This window comes from Rhinopithecus roxellana, chromosome 20, assembly GCF_007565055.1.
Source record: "Rhinopithecus roxellana isolate Shanxi Qingling chromosome 20, ASM756505v1, whole genome shotgun sequence".
NCBI lineage: Eukaryota > Metazoa > Chordata > Mammalia > Primates > Cercopithecidae > Rhinopithecus > Rhinopithecus roxellana.
The window spans coordinates 63,447,655-63,469,398 of record NC_044568.1 but is presented as its reverse complement, the minus strand read 5'-3'; the positions used below and the strand labels follow the sequence as shown (position 1 = coordinate 63,469,398).

The window sequence follows — 21,744 nt, the reverse complement described above, 5'->3', positions numbered from 1 at the left end:
TTGATCCTCGCCATACCCCTAACTAGGTGAGTATTCTAACTATTGTCATTTTGCAGATGGGGAAACCAAGGCTGAGTAATCTGCCCAAGGTTGCCCACTTATGTCTCCTTGATGAGTTGGCCCCTTTACCACTGGGAAAGAGCCATCTTGGTCCCTGGAAATACTCCTTGTCCTGAAGTCTGCTTGGGTAGTAATAGAATCACGTTGGTTTCCTGAAGCTTGGTGTGCACAGGATCCATATTTTCCCATACTTTTCCTTTCAACCTGTGTATGCCTTTACATTTAAGGTGCATCTCTTGCAGACAGAATATAGTTGGATCTTCTTCTTTAATCTAGTCAGACAATCTCTGCCTTTTTTTTTTTTTTTTTTTTTTTTTTTGAGAAAGAGTTTCACTATTTTTGCCTAGGCCAAGATGGCAATGGTGCCATCTCGGCTCACTGCAACCTCCGCCTCCCGGGTTTAAGCAATTCTCCCTGCCTCAGCCTCCTGAGTAGCTGGGATTACAGGCGCCTGCCACCACGTCCGGCTATTTATTTTTTCTTTTCTTTTTTTGGTATTTTTAGTAGAGATGGGATTTCACCGTGTTGGCCAGGATAGTCTTGAACTCCTGACCTCAGGTGATCCTACCTGCCTCGGCCTCCCAAAGCGCTGGGATTACAGGCGTGAGCCACCACACCTGGCCATCTCTGCCTTTTAATTGAAGCACTAACTCTATTTACATTTAATGTTGGCATAGCTCTACTCTGGTTTTCTTTTCTCATTCTTTCCTTCTTTTTTTTTTTTTTTTTTTTGAGACAGTGCTTGCTCTGTCACCCAGGCTGGAGTGCAGTGGCACGATCTGGGCTCACTACAGCCTTGACCTCTGGAGATCAAATATTCCTCCCGCCTCAGCCTTCCGAGTAGCTAGGATTACAGGTGGGCACCACCACACCTGGCTGCTATTTTCTATTTGTCTCCTCTGTTCTTCCTTTGTCTTGTTTGAATGAAATATTTTACAATATGCCATACTATCTCCTCTATTGACCATTCAGCTATGCTTTTGGTATTTTCCTTGCAGTTGTTGCTCTAAAGATAATAATATACATCTCTCATACGACCATCTCTCATACGACCATCTCTCATACGACCATCTCTCATACGACCATCTCTAATACGACCATCTCTAATACGACCATCTCTCATACGACCATCTCTAATACGACCATCTCTCATACGACCATCTCTAATACGACCATCTCTCTCAAATGAATCCCCTGGTCCTTTCCTTTTCTGAGACAGGGACTTGCTCTGTTGCCCAAGTGAGAGTGTGGTGGCATGGCTATGGCTCATTGCAGCATCAACTTCCTAAGTTCAAGCGATCCTTCCACCTCAGCTTCCCGAGTAGCTGGGACTACACGCTCACACCACTATGCCCAGCTAATTTTTTTTTTTAGAGACGGAGTATCACTATGTTGCGTAGGCTAGTCTCGAACTCCTGGGCTCAAGGGCTCAATTGATCCTCCTGCCTCAGCCTCCCAAAGTGCTGGGCTTATTTTTTTATTTTTTATTTTTTATTTTTTTGAGACGGAGTCTCGCTCTGTCGCCCGGGCTGGAGTGCAGTGGCCAGATCTCAGCTCACTGCAAGCTCCGCCTCCCGGGTTTACGCCATTCTCCTGCCTCACCCTCCCGAGTAGCTGGGAATACAGGCGCCCGCCACCTCGCCCGGCTCGTTTTTTTTTTTTTTGTATTTTTTAGTAGAGACGGGGTTTCACTCTTAGCCAGGATGGTCTCGATCTCCTAACCTCGTGATCCGCCCGTCTCGGCCTCCCAAAGTGCTGGGATTACAGGCTTGAGCCACCGCGCCCGGCCCGTGCTGGGCTTATAAGCATGAGCCACTGTGCCTGGCCAGTGCCCCTGGTTTTTCTATGTCCCACTTTTGCATGCTACACATGACAGAGCCTGCTATCCTGTGATTCACGTGTGCACTTTACACAGACTGAGCCATCTTGAACTATGATCTTTTCCAGCTATAGGACAGGGATATGGCCGGGGGGTCCCTCTCTCAGCCTAGCAATGGTTTGGGCAAATTTTAATTTATTGATCCATTTTGTCTTTATTTTGTGAAGCAAGCAGAAAATGGCATATGATTCTTTTTCTTTTTTTTTTTCTTTTTCCTTTTTTTTTTTTGAGATCGAGTCTCACTCTGTCACCCAGGCTGGAGTGCAGTGGCATGATCTCGGCTCACCGCAACCTCTGCTTCCCTGGTTGAAGTGATTCTCCTGCCTCAGCCTCCTGAGTAGCTGGGACTACAGGTGTGTACCACCACACCTGGCTAATTTTTTTGTATTTTTAGTAGAGATGGGGTTTCACCATGTTGGCCAGTTTGGTCTTGAACTCCTGGCTTCAGGTGATCTTGCCTCGGCCTCCCAAAGTGCTGGGATTACAGGTGTGAGCCACTGTGCCCGGCCGAAAATGGCATGGGATTCATACGTTGAATTCAGTTGAACCACAAGAAGAAATGTCTAGATAAGCTATAAGCAGGGACTTCAGCCTAGATCTCACACCTGGATGTACAGGAAACAGAACAAAAGCACAGAGCTGGTGTGGAAACCGGAGCTAGACCATGGAAGATGTGTTTACAGGTGTGGTGGGAACAGCCCCGGCACAGGGGTCTGTCATTTGATTGACTTGATTTCAGTTACTCCCTGAGTAGACACAAGCACTGCCACCTGCACACATGGTGGACTTGTGCTCGAGAGTCAGCGCCAAGCTGCCTCTTGCCTGTCTGGGGCCATGGAGGGCCTCACACTCGAGCTCTGTATCTAGTCTATGCTGTGTCTCCACAAGGAAGCCCTCCTGGGTGCCCAGGTAAGGTGCCCACTTCACTCTGGGGCTGAAGGACCACCCTGGAGGAATCCCAGGAAGGCCTCGCTCTCCCTTCTGTGAACACTCCCCTCAGTCATCAAAGGCCAAAACCTGTAGTTCTACGACTGGGGCCTCAGTCCCGCTATTCCAGGGGAAGCCCCATGAACCTTCCAGAGAAGCACAGAAATTCAGGCCCGCTAACCCCCAACCCAATTTATAGATGAGGATATTGAGGCCTGAAAGGTCAAGTCACTCTTGAGATAGGATTGGTTGGGCCTGAGGTGGAAGCTCCCTCCCCCTTCCCCCAGCTTGTGGCAGCCTCCATACAGTTTCCCAAGAGCTGGGACTGGCACCCTGTGCACTTGACCTTGATTTAGGCGGTACATGCACTGATAGGGTGTCCTTTCTTAATCATCTTCCAGTCCTGAGCACTGAAGGAGAAAGGCTCAGCTGCGTGCTGAGAGGTTCGAGGCCTCTCACTTGCTGGTCGTTTTCAACATGGCAGCTGGCGGGACCTGGTTTTGAGAAGGGAGGACAACAGAAGATGACGGCTTGGGATCCAATGAGATGGGAAGCGATGCAAGACACATTTCACTTCCTGCTGTGCCTCACCAAACAATGGCCTTAGCTCATCATCGTGGGGGTGGGCAGTGCTGCTGACACTGAGCAACAATCCCGCCTCCCGTCTGCCCCAACTCACCACATTCGCCACCTTGGGGAGAAGCAGATTCTGGGCACGCCATTCCCCAGGAAAGCGTCCTATGCCACCTGGCCCTGTGCTGCCTGGGAGGAGGGGTCCTGGGGAGGGGATCCCGGAGGAAAGCGTCCTATGCCACCTGGCCCTGTGCTGCCCGGGAGGAGGGGTCCTGGGGAGGAGGATCCTGGAGGAAAGCGTCCTATGCCACCTGGCCCTGTGCTGCCCGGGAGGAGGGGTCCTGGGGAAGGGGATCCCGGAGGAAAGCAGGGAAGGACCCCTCCTACCTGGGCACCACGCCCTTCCGCCCACCCTCTTCTACCTGACCGAAGACCCCTCCTACTCCTACCACATCAGTGGGTCTCTTCTTTCCAGCTCGTTCTCAGTCCTGGCCCTATTTAGTCCTTTGTTCCCAAGGCTTGGGGGACAGAGGGAAGGCATGGGCACAGGTTTACAGGCTATGTTCGTGGCTGGGGTGGGGAGAAGGGGAGATCAGGCCACTGATGACGCCTCCACTTCCCAGGCATCTGGGGGCTCCCATGGCTCCCCCTACAGTAACAAGTCCCCTTTTACAGCAGTGGAACAGGACGCTAAAGAGGTGTGCCCAGCACTCAGGGCCGCCCAGAGGAAGCTGGCCTGCATGGGCAACAGCACAGTTATGCCCGAAACTGCTCTGGAATGAGCAGCTCATTGGGGTGGAGGGATTTTTTGGTGATTCAAAGACCCGACCAATGGGCTGGGGCCCAGGAAGCGATGCAAGGGGGAGTGGATTTGGCCAAAGCACCTTGTGCCAACTGTGTGGGGTCCATGCCCCACCCCCCAGCCTGCTCTGTTCCCGCCTTAGAGAGAAGGGGACGGCCTCTCCCAGGCTATGCCAGGAATGCAGCCCGCAGCAGCATGGGTAGGGGGAAAGGGCAGCCTGCTGCCCAGAGGGTGGGCGGAAGGGCGATGTGCCCGGGTAGGAGGAGGCCTTCCCCGTTTTCCTCCTCTCCCTCCCCAGGACCCCTCCTCCCGGGCAGCACAGGGCCAGGTAGCATAGGACACTTTCTTGGGGAATGGTGTGCCCAGAATCTGCTTCTCCCTAAGGTGGCAAAGGTGGTTAGCGAGAGTAGGCGGCGGGGGGGGGGGGGGGTAGCTGCTCAGGGTCAGCAGCACAACCCACTCCCACAGCGACGAGCTAAGGCAATTGTTTGAATAAATGTCCACCCAAACTCAGGGCACATCGCTGGAGGGCAGCTTTCTGAGCAGAGAGGTGGAGGACGTGCTTCCAGGCAGCCGGGGCTGCGGGAGGGGAGTGGGGGCCTGTTTTCTGCAGCCTGGTCGCCGGTCAGCCGGGGCTCAGGCTTCACATCCCCTATCCTTCATGACTTAATTCTGGGAGTTGGGGCCAATGATGACCTCCTTTGACAGATGAGAAGACAGGGTCAGATGTTCGGCTGCACGTGCTGTGGCAGGGCCTGGACTCGAGTGCTCACAGCCCAGGCTCAGCCAGGAGGCCTCCTGGCAGCCAGATCGGGACCCCACGGCTGTGACTTCCTCGGTACAGAGGCTGTGAGGAAGCCCAGCAGCGGTCAGTGGGGGCAGCAAGGTGGGGCTCTTGGTGGCGTTGCTGGAGTGACTGCAGGCCCGTCCTGTGTGGTCTAACTGGGACAAGCTCGAGTCCACAGAGGTGGACTTGAGGTTCCGGATCACCTGCCTCCTCCCCCTGAGCCCTGTGACCCTCCCGTCACCCAGGGGATGTGAGGACAGGGAGGTGGCCTCAGGCTCATCCCACGAGGAATCAGGCAGTGGAGAGTGGATAGGGAGCAAAAATGCCAGAGCCACAGGCAGAAAGGAAAGACAGCTTGAGTGCTGGCAGAAAGCAGGCATGACCCTGCCCTTAGGGCTGAAGATGAGTGAAGGGGGCCTGGCCAGGGGCCCCACCCCAAAACCAGGTAGGGTGGTCTTCCCTTGCATCACACTTTCTGATATCTCTTAGTACATTCCACCAGATCCTCCAGATAATCCCACTCAATAATAAGATGCAGGGTTGCAATCCCAGCACCTTGGGAGGCCAAGGTGGGAGGATCACTGAGTCTGCGAGTTTGAGACCAGCCTGGGCAACATAGCGAGACCCTATCTCTACAAAAAAATTTAAGAAAATTAGCCAGGCATGGTGGTATGCACCTGTAGTCCCAGCTACTTAGGAAGCTGAGGTGGGAGGATGGCTTGAGCCTGGGAGGTTGAGGCTGCAGTAAGCTACAATCTTGCCACTGTACTCCAGCCTGGGTGACAGAGTAAGACCCTGTCTCTAAAAAAATTTAAAAGATAGAGGGAACAGCTTTCTCCATCATACTGGAACACCACATGGCATCTCTTGCCGCCCAGCCTGCCCTGTCTATGCCCTCCTAGGGTGTCCTCTAAGACCACAGAAGCAGAAGGCAGTGCCCAGCCCACCTGCCTGCTTTCTGCCTTGGGGTATTTTTTGAGCACCACTGAGCTCCTCTGAAGAGGGGCCAGGAGCTCTGGGCAAGGAGGCACGGAGAGAGGAGACTCAGGGACCCTAAGCCCTGTAATGATAGTCTTGGGTGTTGTCATCCCCTTTGAATGTTGGGCCCTCCAGACCCCTACTCTGGCAGGGAGGGATTATAGAAAGGAGGCCCAAGGGGGCCCAAGGCAACTAGGCAGGCAGGGTGCCTGGAGGAGAGCCAGGCCAGTGCCCACAGTGCCGAGGCTGGTCCCCCCGAGAGTGTGTTGGCCAAAAGGGCCTTTTTCTGATCCAGATGCTACCTTCCTGAGTTCTCAGTGACTGATCTGGGGGTCCTAAACAGGTAAAACACTATGGCCAATATCAATAGCCTTGCCTGGCCCTGGGGACCCTGGTGTCAGGGTGGTGTGGGTTATGCCGGGCAGGGGGCAGGGACAGGGAGTTTGGGGAGCCGACTACTGACACACCTGCTGGATGGGTCTATCTGTCCCTTGAGGGAAGAGGGTGATCAGACCCACTGGCCAGCCCCAGAGGCTGGAAGGAAGCCGGTTATGCCAGCATCTGGCTTAGCCTGAGGAAGGATGGGGAAGAGGATGTGGCTGGCTTGGGAGACACCACTGGTATCTGCTCAGCTTCCTCCCTCCCTCTGCCACCCCCTCTCCTACTCACGGGTCTTGGGGTCTTATTCATGGTCAGCTGTCAGGGTGGGAAGGTTCCAGTACCTTGTGGAGGGGAGGGGCCGCTATCTGGGCTGCTAGTGTGCCCAGAGGTGACTTTGGGCAGGAGATTTAAGCTCTTCCTCATCAATTAAATCAGGATAATTATAATCCTTATCCCTCATGCTATCAGCAGGATTAAAGCAGATAACCGATAACACATTTAAAGCGGCTAGCACACAGTGAGGGCTCAGTACAAGGGGTGTGGATTCAGGGCTAACTCTGCTGCTGAGTGTCTGGGCAGGGAACTTCTGCAAACCCCTCAAATCACACCTGTTCTCTACACTTCCCCAAAGGGAGGCTGGTCCCCAGGGCAGAAAAGGTGGAGAGGGCTCCCAAGGGAGGGCTCCGAAAAAGACATGGCGAAGTGGCAAAAGAGGCTGCTGGACCAGGGGGACAGGTGTGTCCAGGAGCTGAGAGTGGTGGGCAGCTCTGGCCACCTCACCTGGCTGTGTTCTAGAAACAGGGAGGGATGTGGAGGGTGAGAATCCACAGCCTGGCTTCTTGTCCCATAAGGAAGCCTGGGTCCTGCCTGGCTGGGTGACTAAAGGGATGATTTAGAAACTGTTCTGGTAAAATTCCACACGGAGCCTGAAAGTCAGACTATCCCTCATCTCTGAGCAGGGAGGGGCACCAGGGTTTGCTTCCTGGCTCTTCTCGCTGTCTTTTCAGATCCTTCTAACTCTGCCCTGGCTCCATGGCCTAGGGTCCCCTCACTCTTCCCAGCATGGCCCACTCTGTCCCCACCTTCTAGGGCCAGGGAAACTGGATCCTGGGAGGCCAGGACTCCAGTCTTCGGCAGCAAGCACAGTACTGAGCTTGGAGGCGAAGCCAGAAGGGTTAACACCGGCAAGCCCTTCCTCCCCAGGAGCAGGTGTGCGAATCCACCCCAGACCTGGGGACCCTCGGCTGAGACAAAGCTGCCGCCTACATGGCCTCTCTCCCAGCTCCTCCATGTCCCGACCCAAAAGACCCACCCCAGCACCCCCTGCCTGGGTCAACAACAGATGGAGGGCTCAGGTTGGAGCGCTGGTGGGCTCCCCCAGCCTCTCTGTTCCTGCTAACGGAGCTGGGATTGCCCGTGAGGTGAGCGAGAGAGCAGCAGCACCCTTTTTTGGAAAGTCAAAAGTTAAAAGAAAAGGAAAAAGCAGAAAAGCACCCTCCACGCTCCCGGGAAGCCCCGCTCCTTGTGCTGATGTTCTGGGTGCTAAGGGGGGTTCCCATGCACACCCGGATGGGTGGGGGCTCCACCCAGAGTAGGCCTCCACATCCTCCTGGGCCCAGCCCTCACCCTTCTGTCTCAGCCCAGGGACACAGGAGGAAGGGGAGGAAGAGTGAGTGTGCGGAGAGAGAGAATGAGAGAGGTGGGGAAGGTGAGTGAGGCTGCCTGGATGGCTGGCCCAGAGCCAGGCAGGGAGCAGGCCATGGGGGAGGAGGGTCCCCTCGTCCTCTTGGGTGTGGTCGTGGTGACAGCACAGGTGATGGTGGCACAGCCCGGGTTAATCCTCCCCTTGCCTCCTGCAGTGATGGGGCCGGGGTCTGCCCTGAACCACAGCTCGGGGAGACTGGGAGGAGCTGGCCGCAGAGCTGGCAATGTGGGCTGGATCTCCCGTCCCCAGCCAGCCTCAGACCCCAGGTCCTCCCTCCAGGACAGTTTTGTTCATGTCACTCCACCCTGATGGCTGCCACATTTGTTCAGTCCCGGTCAGCTCTTTTCAGAATTCAAACCCTAAGCCACGCTCACAGATGCCTCTCTCTGCAGCTCCTTCCGGTACCATCCACTGGTCACTCAGGACAAGACCCTGAGCCAGAACATGCTGTAGCTCACCCTCTGGTCCCTCATCATTCTGCAAACTCTCCCCATTCCTCTCTGATCTCCCCCTGTTCCAGACTGAGGTCCTGACCCTGACAGCGCCCAGGGCCCAAGCTGGGGGTTGAGGCTCAGAAACCAGGTCCCAGCTTGCCAGCTGTGTGGCTGGGCGGCCTTTCCTCTGGCTGGCCCCCATCTTCCCCAGGGTTCTGCACCTCTCAGGAGGGGACATGGCACAGAATAACTTCTTTCGGCCTCTCTGGTTGGATCCCCCAGGCGCCTGTGCTGTGGGCGGATGGGTTCTCCCAGAGGCAGTTGTGATCTCATGTGACAATTGGGATCTCCATGTTCCCAGCGTCAGGGCCAAGGGGGCCCAGCAGAGTCAGCTTTGTGGGGTCCCCACCCCACTCTGCTCGCCTGTGTTCCTTGGGCATGCATCCCACGCCGCCTCCTGGGGTAGTAACTGTTTATGGCTGTGGTGGGGAGGGGTTACTGTCCCCTCCACCAGGCTGTGAGTTCCCGCGAGGACAGGCCAGTCCTGTCTGTTTCTGTGTCTTTGAGGCCCAGCCTAGGCAGAGGGCACGCAGGGTAGGGGTTCATGGACATGCACATTTGTGTCTGTTCCTAAGCTGGAAGGAAATGGCACCAAACCCGGCTCCCTCCAGCGACCCCCCACCAGGCAACGCTGCTTTTCCCCCGCCACTGAGTGACTCCTTTTCCACCATGACCGCTCAGCTCCTCCAGGGCTCACCTCACCGGTCTATGGGGTCTGCTCAGCCACAGCAAGGCACTGGCCTCTCGATGCCGAAAGAGGCTTATCCTAAGACTGCAGGCATCTCTGACTCCTCCCAAACACGGAGGATGGCTTCAGTGCTATCTCCTGCTGGACTCAGCAGGCTCCTGTGTCCTGCACTGGCCAATGTCGCTTCCAGAAGATTGCAGGTGCCAGGGGCAGCTCTACCTTGCACCCTGGTCAAAGTGGGCATGTCTGGGCTTGCCAACCCTGTCACAGCCCCTTCTCAGCTTCAGGGGTCCTGGTGGGAGAATTCTTCTTCTCCAGGGGTGTCTGGGATCTGGCTCCATGCTGAGACCTTGTTTGCTATTTTTCTGAACTTTCCACCAATGAGGCACACCCCTGCCTGAGTTTGCTGCCCCAGGTCACGCCTGTGGGCTGTGGACACCTGCTTCCCCTTCCCTTCTCCCCTGGGCACACGTCATGCCCACTCCCACCTTTGGCTCCACACACCTTCTCCCTCTCCTCATCCCCGCCAGCCCCTAGTCATCACCCCACTCCGTCCTATGCCAGGTACCTTGTCCCAATCCACCACTTTGAACCATGGTTCCATAGCAGGATCTGTCTTCTGAGTTTCCTCAAGGGCTACAGCCTCGTTCTCCATGGAGCCCTGGAAAGAAAAGATACGAGAGGATTATATACAGTGGGTGAGGGAAGAGGGCAGAGCCCCAAGCTGCCCTGAGAAGAGGCAGCCAGGAGTGGTGAGAGCCCCATGGGTGGGGCAGCGTGCTGGAGATCAAGGACGTTGGGTACTTCTAAAAACAGAGAGACCCTGATGTGAGCATTGTTATTCTCTGTATTTTACATTTCCCTTAAAAAAAAACAATTTCCAGCCAGGCGCAGTGGCTCACACCTGTAATCTCAGCACTTTGGGAGACCAAGGTAGGTGGATCACCCGAGGTCAGGAGTTTGAGACCAGCCTGGCCAACATGGTGAAAACTCATCTCTATTAAAAATACAAAAAAGTTAACCAAGCGTGGTGATGTGCGCCTGTAATCCCAGCTACTCAGGAGGCTGAGGCAGGAGAATCGCTTGAATCTGGAAGACAGACGTTACAGTGAGCCGAGGTCATGCCACTTCACTCCAGCCTGGGCGACAGAGCGAGACTCCATCTCAAAATAATAATAATAATAAAATTTCTGCATAAACAAAACAGGCAGAAAAATCTGGAAGAGGAAGTGAGCCGGTGGAGAGACTGCAGGGAAAAGAGCTTGCTTAGTGGGAGCCCTCTGGGAAAGGGGTCCCTGCCAGTCCTCCTTCAGGTCCCTGGCAGGTGCCAGGCAAAGAGAGTACCAGGGTAGTGCCCAGGGCACCTGGTGGGGCTCACAGGGCCACGCTGATGAGTCACAGGCTGTGGCTTCTAGGGCCACACGCCCACAAGAAAGAAAGGCAGCAGGGAGCAAGGGAGGCTGTCCCTGCAGCAACACCCAAGTGCCAGTCAGTCAGCAGCCACACGTGGGGTGGGATTGGCAGAGCAGTGCCCAAGTGGACTCAAGGTTAAATCGAACTCACAAAGAGGTAAAGTCAGAGGGAAATGGGATGTGCTCGGAAAAGCACACAGCCCCAGCCAGCTCTGATGTCACGCAGGGTGAGGCCAGAGCGAGCAGGGTGAGGCCAGAGCGAGCAGGCTGGCACGTAAAGTGAAACCCATGCTTCCCCGTAGCGGGGGCGGAGAGAGCGCTTGCCTTCTCTGTGTCCTTGTGACTGAAGGAAGCCATGGTGCTGGTGGCCATGGCAGGGAGCTGGAAGCTGGGCACTGGCCGGCGGCCAAGAGGCTACTGTCATGACTTGAACATTTTTGTTTCCAAACAGACCCAAGAGAACCTGATGCTGACAGTATTTTGGCATTTTATGGGAAAGTCCACATGTAACCTAAAAGTTGGCTTTTGTGGTCCTGTCTCAGTCTATGTGTCTCAGCGTATTTAGTCTGTATCACCAAGCTAATACCTGGATTTTTTTTATTTTTTTGAGACAGGCTCTTGTTCTGTCACTCAAGCTAGAGTGCAACGGCCCACTGCTACCTCAGTCTCCTGGGCCTAGGCCATCCTCCCACTTCAGCCTCCCAAGTAGCTGGAACTACAGGTGCACATGACCACACCCAGCTAATTTTTATATTTTTAATAGAGATGGGGTTTGGCCATATTGCCCAGACAGGTCTTGAACTCCTGACCTCAGGTGATCCGCCCACCTCGGCCTCCCAAAGTGCTGGGATTACAGGTGTGAGCCACCGCGCTGGGCCAACACCTGATTTAAAAAATACGTGTGTGTGTGTGTGTGTGTGTGTGTGTGTATCTACCTATCTCATGCTCTCCTGAGTACAAAGAAGAGCGGATTTTATAGCACATCATACATGGAAATACCTTAAATATCCAATAAAAAAGTCCTCCCTCTTCCCATGACAGCAGCTCAATAATCCTGTTCCTTCCAATTCTATTTAACTTCAAAATACTCCAGGGCATGCCCTCTCCAATCTCTCCCCACCACCCTGCTCCAGTGACCTACTGACTTCCTTCTTCCTGGGTAGTTTTCTCCAGGTCACTCAAGTCCTTCCTTGAGTAGGATGGTTGACCCCTCCTCTGTACCCCCAGTACCACTCACTGCAACCCCATTTGCCTCTCCTAGCAAAACACAAGGCTCATCTTTTTTTTTTTTTTTAAACAGAGTCTCATTCTGTCGCCCAGGCTGGAATGCAGTGGCGCCATCTCAGCTCACAGCAAGCTCCGCCTCCCGGGTTCATGCCATTCTCCTGCCTCAGCCTCCCGAGTAGCTGGGACTATAGGTGCCTACCACCATGCCTGGCTAATTTCTTTTTTGTATTTTTTTAGTAGAGACAGGGTTTCACCGTGTTAGCCAGGATGGTCTTGATCTCCTGACCTCGTGATCCACCCGCCTCGGCCTCTCAAAGTGCTGGGATTACAGGCGTGAACCATTGCACCCAGCCACAAGGCTCACCTTAGCAGGGAAGGGCTTACCATACATAGTACTATTAATGTTTTTGTCTATACTACACTTTTCAGACTACTTGGAGTGGTAGACACAGATCTCTTTTGGGTATATCCACCTGAACCACCACTGGAAGCAGAAGACAGGGCATTTAGGGAGTTGGTATTTCATGAGTGTTTACTATATGTTCAGCCCTCTAATTTTCCTAACAACTGCATGAAGTAGGCACAGTGCTTATTCCCATTCGGCAGATGAAGGGACCTGCCACGGGGCAGTCCCACAGCTAGTGAGGGGTCGAGCCAGCAGTGGGACCTCAGAATATTCTCTTTACCACCACGATCTTCTTCTCCAACCATTCTAGCAACTGATCTATTCATTTTCCAACTTTTTTTTTGAGACAGGGTCTTTTGCTCTGTCACCCAGGGCTGGAGTTCAGTGGAGTGACCTCGGCTCACTGCAACTTCCACCTCCTCGGCCCAAGGGATCCTCCCACCACAGCCTCCTGAGTAGCTGGGGCCACAGGCACAAGCCACCACAGCAGGCTAATTTTTGTATTTTTTGTACAGATAGGGTTTTGCTATGTTGCTCAGGCTGGTCTTAAACTCCCATTCTCTAGTGATTTGCCTGCCTCAGCCTCCCAAAATGCTGGGATTACACGCATGAGCCACTGCACCCAGCCCATTTTCCAACTTTTTTTTTTTTTTTTTGAGACAGAGTCTCGCTCTGTCGCCCGGGCTGGAGTGCAGTGGCGCCATCTCGACTCACTGCAAGCTCCGCCTCCCAGGTTCATGCCATTCTCCTGCCTCAGCCTCCGAGTAGCTGGGACTACAGGCACCCGCCACCACGCCCGGCTAATTTTTTGTATTTTTAGTAGAGACGGGGTTTCACTGTGTTAGCCAGGATGGTCTCGATCTCCTGACCTCGTGATCCGCCCGCCTCAGCCTCCCAAAGTGCTGGGATTACAGGCTTGAGCCACCACGCCCGGCCCCATTTTCCAAATTTTAAAAAGTCATACTTTCCATCTGTGATTTTTACTCAGTTGGTATTTATAATTTCTTGCCTCCTGTTGTTTGTGAATGTTGGGGGTAATTATCTGTTTTTGTCCAGTGGTGTGATAGGTTCCAATAGGCAGGGACCTGGTGGATTTCTGTTTCCTGTTTCTAGACCCATGCCTAGCATGGGTCTTGCAAATACCAGATGCTCCACCCACATTTCCCCAGTGGGCTGTGTTTCAATGCTGGGTCTCTGCAAGCAGCCAACGTCTCCCAAGACTCCTGCCATGTGGTGGGCCTGGCTGTGGGGGCGAAGCCCTGAAACTCTGCAGGGCTCACACTCCTTGGGGATGTGAAACAAATGGAATGGGTGTATCTGCCCACCCTGCCACGTGGTGGGGTGTCTGCCTGAGGGGATGGGCCAGGACACAAAACATGCATCTTGCACTCTGGACTGGATAGGGCAGTGCCCAGATAAAAGGATCAAAATTCCAACAATCTAGATCATAGATTCTCAGTACCCTTTGGCCGAGTACATAGGAAAGGCATGAGCAGAATGAAAAATATATAAGACTGGTATGAGATTGCCAGCATTTTATTTTGCCAAATAAAAATATTTCAAGAGCAGGCATGGTAGCCAATGCCTGCAATCCCAGCACTTTGGGAGGCTGAGGTGGGAGGATTGCTTGAGGCCAGGAGTTTGAGACAAGCCTGGGCAACAAAGCGAGACACTGTCTCTATCACAGAAAAAAAAAGCCAGGCGTGGTGCTAGTATGCACCTGTAGTCCCAGCTACTCAGGAGGCTGAGGGAGGAGGATCATTTGAGTCCAGGAGGTTGAGGCTATGAGTGAGCTATGATTGTGCCACTGCACTCCAGCCTGGGCAACACAGTGAGACCTTGTCTCAAAAAAAAATTTTTTTTAAATTTACTATCAGCAACATTTCATAAACAAGAGGAAATTTCAAAACCAAATATATAGGAAGTACATGTTGTCAGGATAAAAGGCAGTGCTTTCCAAGGAAGGCAGCCAGCAACTTTATACTGACATTTACCAAAAAAGGTTCTATTTTATTATTTTTAAAATTATTTTCTTTTTATAGAGATAGGGTCTCACTATGTTGCCCAGTCTGGTCTTAAACTCCTATACTCAAGTGATCCTCCTGCCTCTGCCACCCAAAGTGCTATGATTATTGGTGTGAGCCACCATATCCGGCCTCTATTTTAAAATATTTATTAATGCAGAACAATTATAACAACATTCTGTTTTTATGAGCATTAATTGCACATAATTGTTCTTTGGGCTCAAGACAGTTGATGTGGGGCTCGATGATCTATTTGTAACAGGAAGTAAATCAAATGTTCATTATGTCCTGGTTCTAAGGTTCTACTTCAAAAATTACAAAAATCCAGTTTCTTAGAGAGATGCTGGTTAAATAGAAACAGCCGTTGAAAGCTACCTCATTCAACTGGAAGTATCCTGAGTGACATGAGGAAAGCAGAGGAGTCCCTGCTCTGTGGATTTCTGTCCTGCTCCTGAGAGCCAGGGGGAAGGGCAGGGGTCATACCCCGAGCGGCTCCATCCCCAGCACAGAGGGGCCAGGGATTCTCTCTCCAGAATCCCTCTGAATCATGGACCAGAGCCAGTCAAGGGCTAGAAGAGGGGGCACCCTCTCTATGGAGGCTGAGGAAAAGAGGGACAAAGGGGAAGGGGGTGGGCATGGCCTCTTCCTATCCTTCTCCTTCCTGCTTCTGTTCTAGGATCCTGGCGCCACTCCAGGGAGCAATGTCAGGACTGATATGCTTCTGGCATATAAGCCCCAGACTGACTAAATAAGCAAGGCACTTTCTGGGTGGCTTCATCGGGACCACACCCCTCCTTGGCAGAAGCCCAGGTTCTTATCACAAGATGGGACACACCTCCAACATCGGAGGTGACTCCAGGGAAAACCAGAGCCCGTGTCACACGGTGTCAGCAGCAGGAATACTCCTAGGTACAAGGACACATCTTCCGGTGCATTATTCACTGATTAATTTTCTCAAGTCTAGTTGTGAGATTCCAGGTCTAAAAACTCTCCCTACACGCAGCTAAGACAAAGACCCTCCTGAAGAAGGTTTCCCACTCCCACCTGGGGGACACCAGGACTCCAGGAACTGAGTCCTGCCAGGAGCAGCTGCGCTGCACTCACGCCACACACGTTGATCTGGGCCATGTTTTCCAGACTCCCGCCCCAGTGTGTATTTTATAGTTGAGCCAGCTCACCCTTGAATTCCACAGGTGAACACCATCCATGAATCAGGAGTGTGTAGAGGTCACTCCTGGGAACTAGGGTACAACTCCAGCTTTAAAAGGCTTTTAGAAAAAGCTTCTTGGAAACTTTTCACATTCATTATTTAAAAGGCGCTCCTGGTCCTGGAAGCAAGCCAAAAGGTGGTTTTTAAACACTTTAAAAACCAAAAAGTGCCTTAAATGAAGATATATGTGCTTTTTTTCCCCTACTATTTGGAAATTATTCCAGATGATGCCTTTTTTCCAATATTTGGAAATTATTCCAGATTATGGCTTTTTTTTTTTTTTTTTAACAAGGTCTCACTCTGTCACCCAGGCTGGAGTGCAGTGGCATGATCTTGGCTCAGTGCAGCCTCAACCTCCCAGGCTCAAGCAATCCTCCCACCTCAGCCTCCCAAGTAGCTAGGATGATGAGTGTTCACCATCATGCCCAGCTAATTTTTAAATTTTTTGTAGAGATGGGGTCTTGCTCTGTTGCTCAGGCTGCTCTTGAACTTCCACGTTCAAGCAATCCTCCCACCTCAGCCTCCCAAATAGCTGGGACTATAGGTGTGCACCACTATGTCCAGTGAATTTTTTATTTTTTATGGAGACAAGGTCTTGCTATGTTGCCCAGGTTAGTCTCAAACTCCTAAGCTCAAGCAGTCTGCTCACCTTAGTCTCTCCGAGTTCTGGAATTACAGGTGGGAACCACGGCGCCTGGCTGGTGATGCCTTTGGGTAGGTTTCAGTATTTGGTAAGGGAAGTGAAGAATTTTGTAGTTAGACTCACACTGGCTTTCACAGGAATGATCAGCACAAGTGTTGATGAGTGTGGCTTGACAGGGGGTGTCCAACCCATCTGTGTCAGGTGACAGCTTTCTTGTACCCTGAGGCGGACGAGACTATCCCAGGGCAACAGTCTGGTGCTGAGAAAGGAAGCCCTCATCCGGGTGCCTCCTGGCCTCTCCGCCTTGGGAAGGCAGGCAGGAGAGACAGCTCGACACTCTTGTGTTCAGGCCCAGGGCTGCTGAGTGGCGAGGGGGCACCTGGCTCTCCTGATACCGCATTTACCTGTTGATTGTATCCCAAGCTAGCCTGTAAGCACTGTGCAGTAGAGACCCCGCTCAATCTTGCCCACTGCTCACTCCCTAGTCCCCAGCACAGGCTTGGCCCGCCAATACCTGCTGAGTGATCCATTAGCGAGCAGGTGGGTGGCTGGGTTGACTCTGAGAGCCCAGGCCTGGAAAGGCCAGCAATGTGTGGGGAGAGCAGGCAGAAAGAGAGCCTTCCACAGCCCATGTCTACTTGGAGAGAGAAGGATGGGCACAAGCAATGGCCGAGGTGCTCTGCCAAGGAGACGGGGTCGGCAGGCACTGTTCATTCCCAGCCGAGAGCCACTGGACGTGCTGGGCAATGGAGGGTAGGGAGGGCACTTCAACCTCCTCAGATCCTTCCAGCCATAGTCCAAGGCCACACGAGAGAGAAGCCTTTGAGAAGTACCAACCCTCAATGCTCCCAGCACAACACCAGTTCCTGGCTCATCACCAGGCATTATTTCCTCTCCGGTCAGCCCAAGCTACAAGGACAGCATCGAGTCACTGTCAATGGATTTTTTTTTTCTTTTTTTGAGACAGAGTCTTGCTCTGTAGCCCTGGCTAGAATGCAGTGGCACCATCTTGTCTCGCTGCAGCCTCCGCCTCCTCAGTTCAAGTGATTTTCCTGTCTCAGCCTCCTATGTAGCTGGGACCACAGGCATGTACCACCATGCCTGGCTACTTTTTTGTATTTTTAGCAGAGACAGAGTTTCACCATGTTGCCCAGGCTGGTCTTGAACCTGTGAGCTCAGGCAATCTGCCTGCCTCAGCCTTCTTGGGATTATAGGCATGAGCCATGGTGCCTGGCCTGTCACTGCATCTTCGTATCAGGGAGGCTGCTGGGAATGAAGCAGACTACAGTGAAATAGAGGGGCTACGCCCTGTTATAAGATGCAGCCCTGACTTAGGTCCAAATCATAGGAAGATGGGGACCAAGGGTTGTCAGACCTTCTGATTTCTTTTCTTCTCTCTTTTTCTTTTATTTTGACATAGTCTCACTCTGTTTCCCAGGCTGGAGTGGAGTGATGTGATCGTGGCTTGCTGCAGCCTTGAACTCCAGGGCTCAATTTTTATTTTTTTTATTTTTTGGTAGAAAAAGGGGTCTCGCTATGTGGCCCAGGTTAGTCTTATCCTCCTAGCCTCAAACTCCTTGGCCTCAGGTGATCCTCCTACCTTGGCTTCCTAAGGTGCTGGGATTACAGGCATAAGCCACTGTGCCTGCCCCTGATTTCTATGAAAAGCTGGAAAAATACATTTTTATGTAAAATTTCCAGATTTTAAAATTTGACTTGCATTTAAAACAAATGATGTGAGCCAAACCAACACACATGGATATAAATGAGGCCCTTGGTGTGCCAGTTTGAAACTCCCAGGCAAGTTGCAGGCCTCCTGCTCCCTGGGATGCCCTGTGCACTGAAAAGGATGAGCAGGGACAGACGAGAGCAGGGGTTTTCTCCTCCCTGTCAATTCCTGGAACAGGGAATTCCAATGGGGAGCCTGGGGTATACCCTCATGGGGCAGGCATTCAGGGCCAGTTGTACCAAGGCCCAGGTGGAGTCGGGGCAGGCAGGCACCAAAGGGACCAGAGTCCCAGTAAGGTCTGATGAAGGGCAACCTCAGGCAGGGACTGGCTTCTAGAGAAAGGAGTGGGTCAGGGAGCAGAAGTGGGGGTTGGACCTGGTTTTTCCTGGTTCTCCTCCCCTTACATCTAGAAAGGCGATAAAACTGGCCGGGCATGGTGGCTCATGCCTGTTATCCCAGTACTTCGGGAGGCCGAGGCAGATGGATCACCTGAGGTCAGGAGTTTGAGACCAGCCTGGGCAACATGACAAAACCTCATCTCTATTAAAAATACAAAAACTAGCCAGGCATGGTGGCAGGCACCTGTAATCTCAGCTACTTGGGAGGCTGAGGCAGAAGAATCGCTTGAACTCAGGAAGTGGAGGTTGTAGTGAGCTGAGATCTCGCCACTGTACTCCAGCCTGGGTGACAGAGCAAGACTCCACCTCAAAATAAATAAATAAATAAGAAAGAAAGGTGACAAAATCTGTGAGGGGTAAGGAATCACAGTAGAGACTCAGGCCATACACCAAGGGTGTTACTTCCAGGGTCTCGCTTCCCAGTGTAGAGGTTGTGGGTTGAGCTATGCCAGTCCTCACAAATATCTCTATGCTGAAGTTCGAACCCCCAGAGCCTCAGAATGTGACTTTCTTGGGAAACAGGGTCATTGCAATTAGTTAAGATGTAATTAGTTAAGATGAGGTCATTATAGTGGGCCTTATAAAAGGGGTGATTTGGGCACAGACACGCGCGTGTGAAGATGGAGGGAGAGATGGGAGCAATGCCTCTCCAAGCCAAGTATTGTCAAGAGCAGTTGGCAGTCCCCAGCAGCTCAGGGGAGGGCTGGAACAGACCATCCCTCAATGTCCTCAGAACCCACCCAGCCAACACCTTGCTCTCAGACTTCTGGCCTCCAGAGCTGTGAGACAATACATTTCTGTTGTGCAACCACCCAGTTTGTGATAGTTTGTTACAGGAGCCTAGAAAACCTGTAACAAGGCCTGAATCAGTTTCACCTGGGATCAAGATGGGCCCCCAAAGGAGAGAGAATTCAAGGAGAGGGGACAACCGAGGGAGGCATCCGAGGTGCTGAGGAGCCAGGAGTCTGCCCCTCACCCTAAGCTGAGGACGCCGCAGAAACCAGGTTCTTTCAGTCAGCACAGCCTTGCCACCTGGCCCGCAGGGGCAGGCCACACAGATGGCCCCAGAGGGGCAGGCCACACAGATGGCCCCGGGGGAACAGGCATTCAAGTAGGTCTGTTCCTAGCCCATTGCTGCCCATCTGCAGCCAGGGGCGGCCTTGTTCCCCTTCTTTAGGGCCTGAGAGGTCACTTCCCAGTTTTTCCCACATGGAAACACTGTGCATGGAGCAGTGGAGCAAACTGTTACCCTCTTTAGTGCAAACCTTGTTCTATTCTGCACTTTCCCCACCCCCCAGGTGGCAGCTGAGACAGCCCTGCCACCTCCACCACAAGCACCTTCACCACAGCACACACGCGGCGGCATCTCACTGGGACGGACACAACTCTCCCTGAGAGACTGGCAGGAGGCATTCCACACACGGGGGAAACTGAGGCACAGGAGGCCCGAATGACTTATTCAAGATCTCTCAAGTGACCGCTGGAGGGGCGGGGGGAGCAGAGAGCAGCCCACTCCCAGGGCTGTTCCTGGGAAGGCTCCCCAGGTACCCTCCTTTCTCCCCTCCTGGAGGACTCCCTGGGAGGTCCCCAAGCCCCCAGCTTCCTCCAGGGTCTCAGACCCTGTCCTCCCTAGAGAGGGTTTGCTTGGACGGCGCACGGGGGAGAGAACAGAGAAGAACAACAGAAAGTCTGCGCTCTGCACCACAAACAAACAAATCCACCATAGAGGCAGCCTGAAAGGAGGCAGTGTGCAGCGGGCGGGGGCTGGGGGCGGGGGCGCGGGCATAAAGGCATGTTGTTCGGGAAAGCCGGGGCTGGGCACCGCGGGACGGACAGATGGCCTTTTATCCCACAGCCCGGGTTTTGCCTGAAAACCCTTTTTCTGAAAGGGAATGGTTGCCTCGGGCCTTGGGTCCAGGTGCCCCCACCCTATGGAGGCCCAGGGGGAAGGTGGGGGGTCCAGGTGTCACAGCACCCCTGGGTGGTACATGGTCCCTGGCAGCTAGGAAGGGGCAGTCCCCAGAGGGAGATGATGGTGCCAAGGCTGTCCTGAGCCCTATCTGTATCTGCAGCAAGAGTCTTTCTTGGGGAGGAGGCTCTCGCGGTAACAAGCCCACCTCTGCGGCCCCAGGGAGCAGTCTCCTTGGAGCTGGTGGTTTTTGGTAAAAGCTTTTGGCTGAAATGAAGGCAGCGGATCCGCTTGCTTCCATCTTTAATAAGCTGCCCTCTGCCTTTCTAGATGCAAACCAGGAGTCAGGACCGACCAGGAGCTGAGCTCTAGATGCCTGTGGTGGCCTAAGAAACCGTATCTGGCAAGTGACAAGGCTCAGAACCCCTGAAGCCCACCCACCCCTCGCCCTCCCCACAGTCATTGCAAGGCGATGGGCCCTGCAGGCCACTGTCCCGGTATTCATGGGAGCCAGAGGAAAGGAGGAAAGAAAACCAGCAGGAAACTTGTGCCTGAGCTGTGACCAACTCTCCAGCTCAGGTGTGTGGAGAAGGACAAAAAGACAGTCCTGGGTCCTGGGGCGTTGACTGTTCACCACGGACACAGCATCGATTCTACTCGTGAAGTGAGCCCCCTCTGATGCCACTGCCAGCAACCTCGACACCAGAAGCAGAAGCCAGCACAGGTGGGCAGGCAACCCAGGACATGGCAAAAGGGGCCAGAGGCTTGAAAAAATGAAATTACCACTGGGAACGCGCTAGGATACCCTCCGTGGGTTTTCAAGCCACCAGCTCCATTTTTTACCAAATGTTGCTACTGACTGTTGGCAGCCACTAGGATCCTCAGCCCTCCGGTCTCTAACCTCGGATTAGGGCAAAGTTTCCAGGAATGCACTGAGTCAGGGAGACAGGTGAGTTTTTTCCAGTGAATGAGGGAGCTGGGGATCTGGAGAGGCCCCCAGGGAAACTCTCTGTGCTGAGAGCACAGCTGGAGGGGGCGTGGCCAGGGCTTGTCAGGGTAAACAAGAGGGGCTTTTGGAGGCTTCCCTTCTGGGTACTTCCTTACAAAATCCTTCCTCTCGCTGCAGGGGTAAAATGGGAGGATCTGAGTTTCAATTCCAATGAGCAGCATCAACAGCTTGCAGGACATGAGTTCCTTAAAACGTGTCCTTTTGCAGACTTGCCGAGACCACTTCTGGACCGTACTCTCTCAAGACTGAGACCTCAAGCCACCTCAAGCAGGTTTACAGGATGTGCTATCCACAAGGCACCTAAAATATATTATCTCCTCACTGACCCAACTGGTATAATATAACAAATTTCAGATCTATTGCATAACACTCCAATCTAAGAATTATCCTGTATTTTGCTATTTTTAAAAGCAGAATCAAGACTACTGATTTACAAACAACCTCATATGCCATTATTCCAGAAACAATATTTCTAAATGTGTCTTTTATAATCTAATAATTTA

The 21,744-nt window shown here is 52.9% G+C and overlaps 1 protein-coding gene across 1 annotated transcript in view; it reads right to left on the bottom strand.

Annotated features, from left to right (window-relative positions):
• FA2H (fatty acid 2-hydroxylase) overlaps positions 1–21,744 on the bottom strand; it is a 65,010-nt gene that overhangs the window by 18,217 nt on the left and 25,049 nt on the right. The window contains exon 2 of the mRNA XM_010382962.2: positions 9,843–9,935. Coding sequence (XP_010381264.1) covers positions 9,843–9,935 — 93 coding nt within the window. The remainder of the gene's footprint in view (positions 1–9,842; positions 9,936–21,744) is intronic.